Source organism: Ylistrum balloti, unplaced genomic scaffold (assembly GCF_031769215.1).
Source record: "Ylistrum balloti isolate Yb309-2 unplaced genomic scaffold, AGI_CSIRO_Ybal_v1 Utg369660, whole genome shotgun sequence".
In the NCBI taxonomy this organism is placed as follows: Eukaryota; Metazoa; Mollusca; class Bivalvia; order Pectinida; family Pectinidae; genus Ylistrum; species Ylistrum balloti.
The window spans coordinates 58038-76626 of record NW_026781911.1 but is presented as its reverse complement, the minus strand read 5'-3'; the positions used below and the strand labels follow the sequence as shown (position 1 = coordinate 76626).

Sequence of the window (18589 nt, the reverse complement as noted above, 5' to 3'; positions counted from 1 at the left end):
GTTCCAGGTGTATAGCAATAATTCACAAATATTAATATTCCCATGTAACATACAATTCAGTTCTCTTTCTTTGAATACATAAATAACTAAATGTTTATCACAGTTTTTCATCGTCTATCCTCTTAAGGAAAGTGTGTTAATAGTCTTAAATTACACAGTCAACTTCACATAATGCAATGTCATTCTGGTTACTATAGAAAAATCTTCATCACAGTTTCAATATTCATGTGTCATGCTTGAGGCAAATTTATAATGGCATTTTGACATATATTAGCAGAGGAGATACTGTATAACTGTAATAATAGGAGAAAAAAAGCAACATATTTTTCTGACAACAATTGGAGTGAAAATTGTACTGGGTAAAATTTTGTCATGGTAAGAGTTTTACTAGGCCTGGGTGAAACTTTACTCGGTAAAGTTTAAGTAAAAGAGATAAAAGTTTTCTAGTATAGACAGTGCTGACATTTCATAGCTGATTTTTGGTATATACTAAGTGGAATCAGAGACAAACATAACAGGTACAATGATGGACCAGTGAGAACCAACACAGATACACTAATCATTTCTAATTTATATCAGGCTTTATTTCTGTTGGTGACACTATATTTACACCTGTTATTCTGATGTAAAATCACGTGGATCCTTCACCTTCAGTTTCAATGTTAGTGGCTTTTTATGCCCTGCACCATCTGAATTTTCACCCTCTGATGAATAATAATGAGGCTTAAATGATAACTGTTGTTTAAAATCTTCTGGATCTGATTCTATAAATTCATAAGCATCAAAATTAGAAGATGTTGATGTGCTAGTTCTCTGACTCTGTTTTCGTTTTTTACCACTGTGTTTCGAGTCTTTTTGATCACGTGATGGAGGTGATGGTACAGCTAGAGGTTTAATTTGTATTTTTAATGGTGGCCGTCTAACAAACTTGAGTTTGATGCCTTCACTAGTGTCACTGACGGTGCTCACAGCTAGGTGAGATTGACTCGACCCTGGAAAACTACCATCTTCTGCTGCCTCCACATCACGATTCACTTGGGGTTGCTGAGGTATTTTGATAGGAACAGACCTTCTTCTATCATCACCAAATTCATCTTCTTCATCATCGGTATCTACCTCCTTATAACTTGGCTTTTTCAACACACGTAGGTCCTTTTTGGTTTGATTTAGCATATCTTTATGTCTCTGCTTTTCAATTTCTAACAACTCTGCTGATCGTCGCATGTGATGCTGTCTTAACAACTCAAGTTCATGAGCTTGTTTGTCCTGCTCTGCTTGTTTCACTCTGTCAATCTTTTCTTGTTTTTCTCTAAGTATACGTTCCCTCTCTTCTCTTTCTCTTCTTAATACTTCAAGTCTAGCATTTTCAATTCTCTCTCTCTCACGTCTTTCCTTATCTAGAATTTCCTGAATTCTGACCTGCTCCATGAACTCTGCGAGGAGTTCATCCCCACTTTTTGCAGCCTCTGGATCAGTTAAAGATATTGTTTTTTCCTTTTTCTTAGCCACAAACACTTTTCCTCTGAGATCAATTTTTTCACACAGATCTGGAAGTCGGATAGCTAGACTATCACCAAAGTAATCATACATATCATTATAAAACTGCCCCAGTGAGGCCTGTTGCTGGGAATTGCTTGTATCCATCTTTGTTGGAGATGCCTGCTCCTTTGGTTTGACACTTAACTTGAATTTATTATTTTCATACTCTTCTACTTGCTCCTCAAATTTTCGGATATGCTTCTTCATCACAAATTCTACAGCCAACTGAAAGTAAAAGTGATAACTGACTAAGATTAACATGAACAAATTTCAAGATAACAAAACTTCATCATTTGCAAGTTAGAGTGTTTTTATCTCTTACTATATTAAGGTGTATACTAAAATCTACCTTTATAGGTCAATGATAACTGAAGTTGTTGTCTATTTCTACACAGACTAGCAACTTTCAGTTTCCTTTATAATTTGTTCTTTTAAAAGAATATTAAAAGTTATCCTAGTCTTTTAGATATTTATTAATAAAGTTCTTGAAAACATGTTACAGATTTCCACATACCATCACCACTACCAGTATACATATCCCCTGATATTCCATTCTAAATTATTTTTTTGGAAACATATCTTAGTTTGGTATGTGAATCTGTTTGGTTAACTAAGATTTTCCAACCTACCAGCATGGCACCATGGACCTTGTGGGCATCTGCCTTTGTGATGGCATTGGCATAAGATGTGTCCTCCAACACAGAAGTGAGATGTGGCCAGTAGACGGGAAGGTGAGGTATCAACACATCCTCCACTGGCTGTAAGGGAGACAACTCAAAAATTACTATTAAAGGGAGATTCTGTACAAAATTATTTACTTTATAACACATTCTTGTGGAAAGGGTACACCTCAATTTACCATTCCAACAAAAACAAGGTATTTCTTTTGCTGAAAATCTTTACTGATCTAGCTAGATTGATTTACTAATGTTTGCAACGCCTTGATCCCGTCATGACAGGTTTGCATTGTTGTAAGCGACCAGAATGAATTTTTTGTGTAAATTTTAAAACCAATAGAAAAGAAATCTAATGAAATAATACAATTGTAACCCTCTGCAGAAATTCTAGTGAGAAGCATACACATTGGAGTATTTAACAAATACCCAGCATAAAAATCGATGATCCAATGACCTTTCAGTTCTGGATTTCCCTGATGTGCTATATTTGGATGGTTTGGCTGTGAGTATTCCCACTGATTTCACATATCCAAACTGACCACAGGAGAGATATGCTAACAATAGTTTTAAATGTAATTAAGATTAGTTCTTAAAAAGAACAAATCAGCCAGAAATTTGAGCAAGTAGGAGCAACAGGGAAGAATTTTTATTTTTCAATTTTGGAGAAAGCAATGGTAAGATTGAGCAATAACTGGTTTCAAAACCTAAAAAAAGTGCTCAAATTAATGTTTATATGTTATTTGATTTTAGGTACATTTTTATAAAAAAAACATCAACTTGACCCTAGGACTCCAAAATTTAAGACTTCTAGCCATGGTTCTGTTTCCTGTCAATTACTTCTAATCAATTTCAGAATAATTATAATTATACTTCCATCTTGAGTGAAAATGCAGATTTTTTTTTAATTACATGATGAACCCAGATCAGATGTGCTGACTTTAAAAGGGAAATTATTTATATGGTTAATGTATATCCATTTTATTTTCAGGATTCAATATTCCAAACAATAACTGCCTAACTGTTGATAATTATTAACACTGTCTTGCTGCCAGTTGCAGGATATATATCCAGTGTCGTTTTGTTTGCATACATATACCATATATACATACATCACATACAGTTCGTGTTTGGGTTATAGACAATGCCTGTTTTCAATTGAGCAAATAGTTGTCTAACGCAAATGCTCCCAATGCTTCACTTTCCTTGCCATTCTAGCATTAAGTCACCCAAATTAGAATTATGTAATATTATAAACAGACCAAAACAAATTCAGATTCAGATATTTTTTTAGAAGAGGCACAAATTTAAAAAAATCTTCTCTTCTTCAGATTTCAGAAGTATTTTTCCCCAAAGAACTAGGTATCAGTTTGGTGTGGCTTTGTGATCAATGTTTAGAGATAGAAACATGAATTGTTAGAGCAATCGACATAGATAAGACTCTGGTTTACCCCCCAATACTGACCTTGTAACCAAGGGCTGTAAGCCCCATGACAGCACCATAATGACAACAGAAAGGTTTAGCATGGTCACATAAAACTTCCTTCAGGTTCTTCACAGTATTGTACAGCAGATGGTTGATGGGACTAGACCAGGACCTGACAAGTTTGTAATACAATTTTAACACCACATGTATAAACTCTATAGCAAATGTTTATATGGCTTTGTGACCTTGTTGTTACCTCTAAAATACACAGTGCATTTTAATACACTATATTTTTGTTAACAGATTAATAACTTCCTTTTATAAATGTGCATAATTTTTTTATTAATATTACCAGTAAATTGATTTCATTTAAGTGAACAACAGAACAAAGGGAGCTAACTGTTACAAGCTCTACAGAAAATTATCTGCTAATATATTTTTTGTAAAGAGTTAGCTATGAATCATCAGAGAGAAGTACCCTACTTGATACCTACATAATGATCTGAGCCAGTAGGCGAGCAGCATAGTCTCGTAAAGCCCAATGATCGTTGGACGGATTAATGGAGGCAGCGAGAGGTTCCAGCAGACAGTAAGTGGTACCCTGTACCATTAGGTTTAACTATAAAAAGAAAATCCCTTTAAGTTTCATTTAACTGAAAAAGAATGTCCATTTCTTACAAATACTATAGATCTCTGATGAATCTTGACCGTTGTTTAACCTTTATTTGGTCTTTATCATTGGATATTATCCCTTCTTCCCTCATCTGTTTTTTTTTTCTTTTCTGTTGTTGCTCCTTACTAAAAGAAATTTGAAAAAACTCTTATAAAATAGGGATAATAATCTTTAATTGTCAAATCCAAGATGGTCACCTGTTGGTTATTTTGTTTTTCAAATCAGTCTCAAAATCAAATGGGCACAATTCAGGATCAAGGTAAACCTGTACATGACCGAGATTCATCTATTACTTCTCAAGAAATAGTGATAACAATTTTTCTATGTCGAAATCCAAACAGCAGTCATTTCATCTTCCTGATCAACCCCAAAGTCAAATCAAAAGGGCACAACAAGGGACCAACAGGAATCTTTTTATGCAGTCTGATGAAGTTCCATCCCAAGAAATAGCAATATCAAATTTTCCTATTCGAAATCCAAGATGGCCACCTATCAGCTATTTTGTTTTTCAGATCAGTCTCAGAAGTAAAAGGTCACAAGTAGAGACCAAGGGAAACCCATTCATGAAATTTGATGAGTATCCATCTCGTACCTCCGAATAAATAGAGATAACAGACTTTTTAGTCAAAATCTAAGAAGGCAGTCTTTAAACCATTTCCATTTCAGTGTCAAAATCAAAAAGGTAAAACCAGAGACCAAAGGAAACCTTCATCTGAAATTTGAGAATGATTCATCCAGTACTTTACAGGAAACAGCAATAATAATCATTCATAATCAAAATCTAAAATGGCCGCCTGTTGGCCTTTTTTTGTTTTTGGATCAGTCCCAATCTGAGCCAGTGCATAATTAGGTACCAAGAGGAAACAACCTAATAGAAATAAGTATTTGAAAATGAACAGCATCACAAAATTACAACTGTCAAACAGAGAAAAAAAAAGTAATAAAGAACTGAAACCAGCTGTCAATTTATAGAAATGTCAAACCAAGTCGTCAAGTCAAACATAAAGCACATACAAGACAGACCCCAGGTACAATGAGATATTGTTAAGCATCAGTTACAGTGAGATGTTGTTTAGTATGATACCTGGTACAGTAAGGTGTTGTATAGTATAATACAGGTACAGTGAGGTGTTGTATGGTATAATACAGGTACAGTGAGGTGTTGTCTGGTATAATACTTACATATGGCTGTGGCTCCAGATATAATGAGGTGTTGTTGATGAGTGCTTTTATGGTATGAAGTAGCTTGGTCAGTTGGCAGATATCATGGCTCACTGTTTTAACCTGATAAAAGATAATAGACTTTGTTCACACCTGATACCAAACTTCATACCTTACTTTCACTAGTCTGTACAAAGACATGTATTACTCCTCAAGGCTTTTCCAAAGATACATCAGAAGATGAGGGAAATGCCTGTACTCCCTACATCAATCTTTTCACTACTTATGTAACAATTTACAAGTGTTGTCAATCTTTGTTCATCAAAACATTTACACATATGCGAATCAGTAACATAAACTTTTCTGAATTACAGTGTACTTACCCCATTGGCAACAAAACTGACAAAGCGAGGAAGAAGGGGGACAATCTGGGAGTTTGTCCTGAGATCTTGTAGAGCAATCTGAAAGTTAACAATAGTACCATACTGGGGTGTTGACACCAAACAATGATAGAACCAACATTGACAGATATAAAATATTCAGTCAACTCGGCATGAAATTTAGAATTAGGATGTACTTACAAATCTATGGATACATTCTATTACCTTCTTTTCTCATAATTAAAAACAATCTATACCAACCTTCATGGCATCAGGGTCACAACCTAGGATGGCATTTGTTACATTGTCAAAGTACATCTGTAAATCCTCGCGTTTAATGATGGGTTTGACTACAAATAAAATATACAGCAACATGTTACCAGGGTCAAAGCATAGGACACCCAAGTGTTGAAAAATACATTCGACCCTTTCCTTAACAATATATAGAGGATCTTTTTATGAGTTTCCATTTCAAAAGAAATTGGTAAAAGAATTTGGTGAGTTGTTTAGTTCATCAAGGTAAAATGAAAAATTTGTGACCAATTTAATAAATCTCATATGAAATGGAAATGAACATAAGATTCTGTTTCTCATATATTCTACAAGCAATGAAAACAACATTTCAAGACTGGTATCAAAAATCTAGATTGATTTTCTATATTGCATTCTTTGATGACATCACAATGCATATGATTACCAATATATAAATCTCCAAACATATACCACATTATTATTTCCCATAAATTCAAGGTTATGATACCAGAATGTAAAATATCAAGGACATTTCACTCAACAAAAAACTTACTGAGATTTTGATGGAGAGCAGATGACACTTTAGAGACTCCTTCAACAGCAAGCCAATGAGCTGAAACCAAGATTGAATATGCATGATACAAGGTGTAACAGTAAAGTCAGTGTGGGACAAATTAACTATAGAGTTTAAGAATATGCATGATATAAAGATGTAACAGTTAAGTCAGTGTGGGACAAATTAACTATAGAGTTTAAGAATATGCATGATATAAAGATGTAACAGTTAAGTCAGTGTGGGACAAATTAACTGTAGAGTTAAAGAATATGCATGATATAAAGATGTAACAGTTAAGTCAGTGTGGGACAAATTAACTATAGAGTTTAAGAATATGCATGATATAAAGATGTAACAGTTAAGTCAGTGTGGGACAAATTAACTGTAGAGTTTAAGAATATGCATGATATAAAGATGTAACAGTTAAGTCAGTGTGTGACAAATTAACTGTAGAGTTAAAGAATATGCATGATATAAAGATGTAACAGTTAAGTCAGTGTGGGACAAATTAACTATAGAGTTTAAGAATATGCATGATATAAAGATGTAACAGTTAAGTCATGTGTGACAAATTAACTGTAGAGTTAAAGAATATGCATGATATAAAGATGTAACAGTTAAGTCAGTGTGGGACAAATTAACTGTAGAGTTAAAGAATATGCATGATATAAAGATGTAACAGTTAAGTCAGTGTGTGACAAATTAACTGTAGAGTTAAAGAATATGCATGATATAAAGATGTAACAGTTAAGTCAGTGTGGGACAAATTAACTATAGAGTTAAAGAATATGCATGATATAAAGATGTAACAGTTAAGTCAGTGTGTGACAAATTAACTGTAGAGTTAATGAATATGCATAATACAAGGTGGAACAGTTACGTCACTGTGGGGCAATCTATTTACAGACTTTATGATTCTGCAATTGAAATTATGATTTAACATGACATGCAAATTTCAAAACTTATATACTTTTTCTAAGTAAAACTTTCTATGATATGTAAATACCTTATAAATATTGAAATGCATTTTCATATTTTGACTGGGTATAGGGTAAGCAATGAAAAGCTTATCAAACATGTGAAGCTATCTGTTGAGCTGATTCAAATATTTCACAAGTCTGTACTTGTGTTTCCTTATCCCTTAATCTAGTATTATGTTTATAAATGTACCTTTAATGGAGGTTTCTCCAGGATTTTTCGGAACATAATTACTGAAGGCAACATTGGCAAAATTTGATTCTGAATCTTCAACAAAGAAGAGTTCTCCATCTTTGGTCTGTCGGAAAGGCAAATTTTCAGGTGATCGGTATCCAGCAATAGGCTATCAAGTCAAGAAGGAGCAAAATACATATAAAATATTGTGAATGTAATTAAATAACATGAATAGTAGAAATCTATATGTTTGCCATAATATCTTAATTATTTACATCTATCAGATGATAGACACATGATAATGTATGCGGTTAACGGAAATATATTTTGTTCCTTATCAGAAAACAAGGTATAAATATACCTTATAAGAAATATGCATAATACAGTGAGCATTATCGTAAGTTCTTGGTACAAAGAAAGTAGAAATTCTTGGCATATTCATCAACATTTATTAGGACTTCATTTCATAATGTTTAGAGCTTGTAAGCTGACACATTTTAATGTGATAGGTAACACAAGGGACATTCTTCTAAATAAGATTGCTGTGCTTCTTTATATCATTAACTTATATTATATAATTGCATATTAACTTTTTCTGATGTTACTGACTCAGGGTGAATGGAAGATTAACTCTCCAGGTTATCACTAACTTTAAAGACAATTTGACTCATCTGAGCATTGTTGACCCTGACTGACAGATTGACTCACTTAAACAACACTGACTTTGAAAGACGACTCATGAGCACTGCATACCTCAACTTACAGAATGGCTCACCTGAATATCACTAACTGTAAATGAAAACTTGACTCATCTGAACACTGCTGACTTCAAGTGAAAGATGGACTCAGCTGAATATCACTGACTTTGAAAATCAACTTGACTCATGAGCAGTGCATTCCTTGACAGATAAATTAACTCACCTGAATATCGCTGACTTTAAGAGATTTATTAAAATCATCTGTGGTCATCTTTTTTCTTTTGGCATGTTTCATATACTGTGCCCCATTCTGGAATCAAGAAAATATCATTGCACATACAAACTACATGCATATATAACTTCACAATTTTTGTATCAAATATATCCTTTCTCTTAACATAATCAAACAATTAATGAATACAAGATCAGGGACACATATAATCATTATCAGTTAGTAATAAATTATTATTCTGCACCATATATTTCAGTCATCATCATTTAAAATGGGTTCAGTGACAATAAATACTATATGAAGACATTTTGCATAACACTACAAAGATGCAAATCTTACCACTATCCTAATGGTGTCATTGACTAGTTTTCAAAAAATTACTATTATAAAATTCAACCAATCTTTTCAAAACTTAATATTTCTATAATCAAAAACCGTTATTAGTTTGTGTTACAACTTTTTGTAAAGACAATATTTTTTAGTTACAGAGAAAAAGACTTTTTATCAGCTGTAAAACAGGGCAATAATCATCACTGATTTAATACCTGAGCTGCCTCCCGAAGTCTATAGCTGACATCTTCTCCTAACAGAGACGCTACATCATCAGGTATGTCTGAATGGCCTCCAGCTTCTGCAATGAGTCTTATTGATTCCTTTGTCAGGATGGCAAACCTCTTCTCATCAATGATAGGGAGTCTTCTATCTTCTTTCTCCATAATTACAGATGTTTTATGACACTATGTAATATTTCTTCTAATACATTTCAAGTTCTAAAAACATATATGGCAGTATCTGCCATTTAAAATGCTGACTGGTGCAATATTGCATATTGTAAGAAATGCAGACAAATCATAATTGTATTTGTTCAATTTAAATTCATCCCTATACTATGTTAAAACAATATTTTCCAACCGGTCCATCATTTTTTTTTCGTCACTACTTCTCATTACAAGATGCACATGTATGTCCTCCAATCTGTAACCTGGTGAAAAAGAAGAAAAAATATATAAAGATAATTTACTGTTGATTTTTGTCCTGGGCTTAGTTATCTTTTCTTTTCACACACAACTGTATATCCATATACATGTGTATGATTGGCAGTTACAAGCAACAATTTGTTACCACTATCAAATCATTTTGAGGATCATTGTTCAGACCAAATTTAAACACCCAACAACATCACTTTCATCAAAAAAAAGTGGCAAGGTTGTTTCTAAAATCCTTAAATTCATGAATTTTCAGAATCCTGGGTCTCACATCATATAAGAAATAGAGTAAATAGAGGGTCTTTGTCAATTTAAAGAGTCAAAATGAATTGTTGAGGGGAATTAGAGAAAATCTCGAATAAATCCTGAAAGAAGAACCAAAGACCAATAAGTAAATGTGTGTGTTGAAGTATACAAACTACTTTATATAGCTTCAGGAGTTGCTATTCAGTCTTTTTCTGTTCTGCAATTGTTTCAGCTTGCAGCCAATTGCAAGTTTCCATCAAGTACCTTCTGCTAGGCCTATTCCCTAAAGCTAATAACTAACTAAATTCTGGGCAAAATTGAATTCACATTTGTTTTAATGTTTAATATTCATGTACATAAATGTTTATGACTTTCAGATAAGTTCTTACTTTTTAAGGCACAAAATATACAGTGTATGTAACAGAGGCCATTATCTATTACAATGCCTTCACTAGGAAACAAAACCCAGGAACTTTGGCTTATTAGACTGGTGCTCAAACAATCAAGCTAAAGAGAAGTTCACTCTAGCTGAACAGTTTATTGGGGCTAGTATTTACCAGAGTTACATACTCCCCATACAGGAAAAAACTCAACCTAAAAATTTTCCTGGGGTTACAATGATGTCTGTGGGACAATGCTATGTATTATTCCCAAGTCCCTTTATTATTTATATGTGGGCACCGACATAACAGAGGTCATCATTTATGTTAATGTCTCTGCTAGGATTTGAACCTGGGACACTTGACTTTCTAGTCTGAGACTGACGCTCAATTGATCAAACTAAAGAGGAGTTCTCTCTAGCTTAGCAATATATGGAGCTAGTATTTACCAGGATTATATGTATAATAAAGGAAAGTCATTTCAATCAGGTTTTCAGGCATTTTGAGTAAGAATTTGGAAGGTAACGGGAGTAGTATTGAAGGAAGCAATTCATCAGGGTTCCAGTTTCTATGTATACAAACATCAACTGTTCCCTTATTATCTTTTTTAATCTGTAGGTCTAAAGCTTGGATCTGAAAAATACAGATCAGTATATGATAACTGAATTAATTATTCTTAAACGGAATAGAAGAACAAGCTTAAGCATAAAAAAATCACTCATTGAAATTTTGTAAAAAAAAATCCATAAATGATTATTTGTAATATCAGATAGGCTTTTCCATCTATTTGACATTGTTATTTTTCTTTTAACATTGACGTAAAACGCCAACTCACTTATCCACTCACAGTGGAATTAATATTATATTTATTCTGTAACACTGACATTTATTATGCATGATATAAATGTTTGTATTTGCTAAAACAAAGAAAAAAAAACAGAAAAATACTGACAAACGATGATCGATTATGAAAAGTAAAAACAGATTATACCCGATCAACGTTCCCATCGGTACTCAAAATAGATCAAGCCATAGTTACCCGCGGAGTTATTTCATGCAGAGGAGTTAAATAAATACTGTATACCGATACTACGACCCTTGTTCTTTAGCTCATTTGGTATAGCTTCTGCCTAATAATCAATAGCACAAGATATGAAAACTAACTGAGGCGTCGAGAAAAATGATTAACTATAGATATGTTGCAGGTCCGATGAAAACTGGAAAACAAAAGTAATGTCAGTAAAAGCGGTAAATGCGACAAGTATACACATAGACTATTTCTATCGCCTTCAAATGTCTCAAAAAGAAACTTTCATCTCTCTTACCTACGATTCAAGCTAATTTGATGAATGAAATAATGCATTTTGACTGTAAACGTTATCCGGCGGGCACCTGCTACTGCCCGTGTCGTCCATGTTTATTTTCAATGTTCACTTCCGGTTTTATATCCAGGTTTAGTTTCGTAGATAGCCGTGTTTTCTTCAGCATCATCAAAGTAGGTTCATAGCACATGACAGCTTAACTCGGTCGAAGCAGAGCTGTGTGTCATTTCGTTATTAAGGATATCGTTGAATTAAGTAAGTATATTTTCACATGATTTTTAAGCATTTGAGATTATATAAATGAGCGCAACAAAATCACGTCGTCTGCACGTGTTCGATCAGCAATCTCAGTAACTCCACAGGCGAGTGTATCGTGTGTGTGGAACAAGGTGTTTTGCAACAGGTCAGATATCAAGTTTGTATTGTACTTACGCTATGTCAGTCTTCTAAAAAAACAAATGTATTGTTTTATACATTATCGAATGATTCAAGAGGGATACTGTTAATTGTGTTATTACCAATTAGAGTGCATACATGTAATTTGCTCTCGCTGCAAAAGTGATGTATATGTCGTATGATAATACATTCCAGAAATGTTAGCTATTTACATGACAGCCACGAAAAGTTGAAAAAATCCATGTAATGAAGTAACAGGAGCGCATTTAAGTTTGCACTTTACCATTACTCGTTATTGATGGACAAATAAAAAAATTTCGGCTGTACATGTGCCACTCTGCACCATAATGAATGGATCATGAATAAAGCATACAAAGTGAATTTACAGTATAAATGAGGTGATTTGGTTCTCAAACTCTGTGGGAGCGATGAGCAATGGGTGAGCAGAAGGGATTAAAAACACCCCACAATGCCACCTGAGAGATGTTGCTGGAACATCGCTCTCGCAGCGATGTCCATTGATGAGGATTATATACAGCCTTCTCTTTACCTGGCCAATGTTGTACTAAGATCACTCCTGCAGGAATGGCGAGGGTTGAGGATTAGCAGCTAAGCAATAATATTGATCCTTTTACGTTGACGAGCTATGGATACTTTTTAGGCAATCTTTCATTCTATCGTTAGTTTAGAAATGTTTGTGATATTGTACATACTTTACAGAAATCATCATAGGTCTAACACGCATTCACAGTCCATTCTTAACATATGTTTCTCTTCTTTCATTTACAGTGACAATCCTAAGTTTGCTTTTTCATGTGCCAGTAAACTACATCAGTTTCATATTTTTGAAATATTACATAAGAAATTGTTTCAACTAAATACTGACTAGACAATTTTTTTGTCCATTATTAGTATACTATTGACCTATTTCCAGGTGGGCTGGTGTTTTCAAATGACAGGAATGATATAGAAAACACATTTCAAATTTATATTTGAATCATATTATATCTAATACTTAGTACAGGACTTTGTAATTATTATACAGATACAACGAAACAATGTGGAACGCTTATCAATTTTATAAACGGTCAACCTGAGCATCCTAACAAGTTGTATTCAAATGTACGTTAGCCAAACAAGTGACATTTGAAATTATTCAAATGGTGTAACACGTTTCCTGGTATGTGGTGACCAAAAACTTCCTTTTATGAAAGGAAAGATTACCAATACTAAATACTAAAATTGTCATCATTTTCATCGCGGTTACACTTAAATATTAATATACACAACTGTTCTTCATTATACAACGACCAAAAAAAAAAAAATAATAATAAAACAGTCATTCTATCCTTACATGTACCTGTAATTTACATATTTTAGAAATGGATTTTTCAGTTCTGCATATATGCTCTACCTGACATGTAGTATGTATTTGTTGACACTTGAAATGTATATCAAAAGTTGTAAATTATAAATATTGACTGAGACATAACACGCTTTGTGTTATATATATTTCTGATATTGCTATTTTACTTTTTTGACAAAGGTAAAATTTTATGAAATGCAGATAAGCTGAAACCACAGACTTAGATTGGAAATTAGTTTCCATTTTGGGTTTTATATAAAGGCATAGTTACAAATGTACACACTTGTTGTTATTTATAATTTTGATGGCAATATTTTATATACTGTGTAAGAGAGCTGGTTGCAATGCGACTAAGAGCCAAATCACCTCAACTATACTGTATATGCTTGCTGATGTGTGAATGCAATGAAAAAATCCTGTTGACTTCTCAGAATCTAGAATGCTTCTCAAAATTTAAATTTAGAATATTATTCAATGACTTAAACCAGACTAGACATCTTGTATGCAGACAGTAACCGCTAATCTTTCAAAAGGTCATCAGTGATTTTTGGTACACAAATATTTAAGTCCTGCCTGGCTCATGCTTTTTCTGTAGAACTCGCTTAAATTTTGAGAGCCCAATACATGTATATGTCTTTGTATTTGGAATCATCAAAATTTTTAAATACGTGCTATGGACTCCGCAGAAAAAATCCTACAAAAATGTTCATAGTTGGGAAAATACAGGACAGTTTTGGATTGGGACCCATTACGAGACCTTTCAAACACCTGCCCATAGAACCAATAAGATCAAATAGTGGTTTGTGTGAAGATCCATTTTGAATCCCTTGTTTATTTACAAATTTACACACTGCTCATAATTCGTTCATAAAGATGAAATTGTTCTACAGCGTGTAACATGTCTAAATGTTCACCATTAAGATGCCAGTGTTTCATGAAGTGTGGCAACTGTATATCTGTAAACAATGTATATACTCAGTTTGTGTCACTATGCATGAATAGCTTCAGATGACTTACTCATCTGTGACATCCTATGTCAGCACATAAATGTTGGTACATAAATATATACATAAATGTAGCAATAAAAATTTCTCAAATTTATTAAAGTTTGATGTTATTAAACAAATATCATTAGCTTGTAAAATATAGGGCATCGCCAGCATTCAGTAGTCATGGCATAACAGGATCGGTGTTAAGGCAAGGGTGTTTGGGGACATTATTCCTTCAAGGGTAAGATACAATCTGAAGACGGTTCGTGGTTACAACAGGAGTTACTAAAGTCACATTGAGTCTTCTTTCTGACTGATCAGGAAGAACTGTGGATATAAACATGTATTGGTACCAATATGACTTGGCTCTTTATACCTTTTAGGCCAACAGGAAATCTCATTTACATCCAACAGTGTGATAAGTTGTATCCCATTGTCACTATATTATACACTTGTGTGTACACTGGTGGAGGTACCTGATGCTAGATACACAATAAGCCTGAAATAAAACATGCATTAGCCATGTTAAGTTAGCCATATCTGCAAGATTTGTACCCTTTCCCATTCCAAGTCTTCAATGTTATTCACAAGTTGTCGTTTGAACTAACCTAAAAATTAGTTCCAAATTAAAATTACCTGATAAATGTGGTTACTAAAATATGATCGAAGGGAAGTGTGATTTCAAGAAGAGCTCAGTGATCTAACATGTGAAAATGATATGGTTGTCTGATGCAAAATTTAAGGATATATTTAAATTGAATTATGTGACTGTTCATAGAATTCCCTTTAAAATTGGAGTATTAACAACTTATGTGTAGCCATGTAACAAGCAGATTTTTACTTAGCATGTTATATCTTATATCTCAGAGTGCAACCCATTTATCAATTTGTGCTCACATTTAGATAATGCCTATTTCACATTGGATGCATGTTACTATGTGGAATAATACTTAATTGACAGCACAGTATAGTAAACACACTTACATGTGTAATGATAGCATTTTTAGTGCCTATGTTAACACAGGTAAGTGCTTTTGCACCACAAAATATGCATTGGCTATGTATACATGCCTCAGGCAAAAGAACAAAATATATTTATACTAAATGAATGCTATAACAATATTCAGCATTGGATATGCTATGTGATTTATCCCAAATATTGGAAAGGTTTGTGACATTATCATATATTCATCAAACTGGTACAGTGTTGGTGTCATATTGTACACAAACATCTACTTTTTTTTTTTGAGAAATTTAGAAAATGTTTTGGTTATATCCATGTTTTGACCGCATTATTATACCTTATTGTAGAAATGATACATTTGATTGACGATTCAGGCATATCTGATTTGGATCTGGATTTGGATCTGATAGATACATATTTAAACATGTATATGTCAAAACCCACATGTATTATATACCTTTGACGGGCAGCATATGATTTATTCTGACTGCATAAACATGTAAATACCTCATTTTGGATCAGATAACCTTAAAGGATAAAGAGTTATATATATGGGATGCACTTATTTCGGTTCTGAAACTTAGATAACTTCTAGTGAATAATAAGTTCTCAAAAGATTTTGAATCTTCCATATACATTTGTAATACATTATACAGAAACAAAGTTGAAACTAGAAATTTTTGACACGTCCAGTACTCTCCTGCATCAACACAAGGGCATGCAACAATACAAATCCTCCACCCCAAGAAATATTGTTATATGCTGGGGTGAGCAATATGGTCAAAGAGAAACTCACACAGTGCTCTGCTCTCCTGCTGTGCCATGGCCTCAAAAAAGCTTAAACAAATTCACTAAGGTCAAGGTCATCAACATAAAAAATTAACATGTTTTAACATGGTGTTCAGGCTAGTTGTGAGTAAACCTGGTAAATACTAGCCACAATATAAGCCTCAGCTAGAGAGAACTTCTCTTTAGCTCAGTCAGTTGAGTGTCAGACTAATAAGCAAGGGACCTCAGGTTCGAATCCTAACGACAGCATTGAAATAAATAATGACCCCTGTTACATTCAGCCGATGTAGGGACTCAGTAATAATATTTAGCTTTGTCTCACAGACATCGCTGTAATCTCTGGAAACTCAAGTTATTTCCTGCAGGAGGAGTTTGTAACCTTGATAAACACTATACCATTCGGCTAGAGATAACTTCTCTTTAGATTGATCGTTTGAGTGTCACACTAGCAAGTCGGGGGCTCCAGGTTCAAATCTTAGCGGGGGCATCGAACTAAATAATGACCTCTGTTATATGTGTAAACGTGGAAAGTTAGGAGACCGTTGCTGCAGTGTACAGTCCACCTGAAATAAAAACAGCAAGAACTCAACCTAAGGTCAGTTTTGTATTAACCTTCTAGGAACTATAATTGCATATAATTGCAGTACATTTATTTAAGGGTAACATTGTTGAATTTGTTATTTGTTTCAAGTATAAAGAGAAAAAACAATAGAACTTCTTCAATTTATAGCAACTGACGATTAATTTAGTCATGTTTATGTTAGAAATAGCTCATGTGCTAATATTGTGTTCTGTTATAAACTGTGGTGACTGAAATATCACAGAGGTTGTTTACTCTATACTCTGGATAGCTGGTGTGAATGTGGTTGATTAATGGGACTGTTACCTACAAATGTAGTACACATCCTTCATTACCGAAAAGATACCACTAAAAACTGGTACATAGCTGGTAGAAAAAATATACCGCTGTAGTAAACTTGAGATGTAAATCTACACAATTATATATAACTCGATACAAAACTGGTGTACCATGAAACGAGTGACCTTGCCAAATGATGCTTTTGTTGTGTATGTCATGTGTTTGAGGTAAGTGTGTATGGATTACATCTACTCTTCATGAAAATGTTCCTAAATTTGAAATTAAGTAAATAAAAGATTAACCAATTTTTTTTTATTTTAAGAAACTTGACAATGTACCAGGTACTTAACATGCTTAAGACAAAAGAAAAGAGAATTTTTTTGAGGATTTTGACTGATAAAATTCGGATGAATTGATGTGTAATATATGTGTCAGTCTAAATAAAGTAGCTATAGGAGATAGTATATCTCTGTTCAACTGGTACTTGTGAATTGATGGGTCATGACAGATGGTACTGAACAGGAGCTAGCATACAATGTAGTGTATATGTAGAGACACAAGTGATCAATAAGTGTAAACAAGATAAAAAAGGCAAATCATGTAATATTTCCCTTGATGTATCTGTTATGCAATACTAATTTTGTTTTAGCTATCATTACCTGTATTCTCCAATTCAGCCTTATGTAAATGAACATGTGCTTTGGTAACTATACACTATGGACGAAATTAATATAAGGCTGTCCAATTCAGCCTTATGTAAATGAACATGTGCTTTGGTAACTATACACTATGGACGAAATTAATATAAGGCTGAATATAAGATAACATGGAGAAAGAGAGAGAGATTCTGTGATATCTGTGGACTTTGGACTCACACCTGTAAAACAGGATATAGTGAAAAGTGTTTACATGTTTAACTGTAAGCAGAATTCAGAAGGACATAAACATCAATGTATCAAGGACAGCTCTTTATTTAATTGTAAGGGGATCCATATCTGTAACTTTGCATTATAATCAACAGCAGATTCAACTGAAATGTGTCATTTATCAGGTACACATATTGTAGAGAATTATCATTATTCAATGTATTTTTAAAAGAGCTTGTACTTAACACTGGAATATATATATATACCGGTATATATATGCAGATGATTATAATTTATGATTGACAACAGATTCTCAACAGAACGTGTCATTCAGCAGTATTTTTTTCAACAGAATCTTGTGATTTATTTTTGTTGGTTGCTATATTTTGTGTGGTCAGGGAACATCACTTTCCTGGTGTGGTCAGTGGTGATGTTGCACATAATGTATGGAAAGTCTAACATAGTTTTTCTAAAAGTTTATCCTATGAGAAGACTTTTTCCATGTCGGTAATGTACAGTATGAATTAACCTGATATATGGTACATTGTAAATATATGGTTTACTTGGTTTACCTGCAATATATTGTTTAACATGTATGTGGTTTACCTGGTACATTCTGGTTTACCTGCAGTATATGGTTAACCTGGTATATGGTTTACATGGTATATGGTTTATCTGGCACA

The 18589-nt window shown here is 33.5% G+C and overlaps 2 protein-coding genes across 3 annotated transcripts in view; one reads left to right on the top strand and one right to left on the bottom strand.

The window, feature by feature from the left end:
• Positions 1 to 553: 553 nt before the first annotated feature.
• LOC132558610 (TAF6-like RNA polymerase II p300/CBP-associated factor-associated factor 65 kDa subunit 6L) lies at positions 554 to 11766 on the bottom strand. The gene is made up of 12 exons (XM_060223203.1): positions 11681 to 11766; positions 9289 to 9725; positions 8735 to 8821; positions 7832 to 7982; positions 6659 to 6718; positions 6115 to 6203; positions 5857 to 5934; positions 5495 to 5596; positions 4134 to 4258; positions 3679 to 3811; positions 2169 to 2297; positions 554 to 1764 (listed from the first exon to the last, which is right to left on the bottom strand). Exons 2-12 carry the CDS (start codon positions 9457 to 9459, stop codon positions 616 to 618), a joined length of 2274 nt encoding a protein of 757 aa, XP_060079186.1. The 5' UTR covers positions 9460 to 9725; positions 11681 to 11766; the 3' UTR covers positions 554 to 615.
• Positions 11767 to 11862: 96 nt separating this feature from the next.
• Positions 11863 to 18589, top strand: part of LOC132558796 (pyruvate carboxylase, mitochondrial-like) — a 37833-nt gene continuing 31106 nt past the window's right edge. For both annotated transcript variants that reach the window (XM_060223413.1, XM_060223405.1), the window contains exon 1: positions 11863 to 11932. The gene's annotated coding sequence lies outside the window, so the exon portion shown is untranslated. The remainder of the gene's footprint in view (positions 11933 to 18589) is intronic.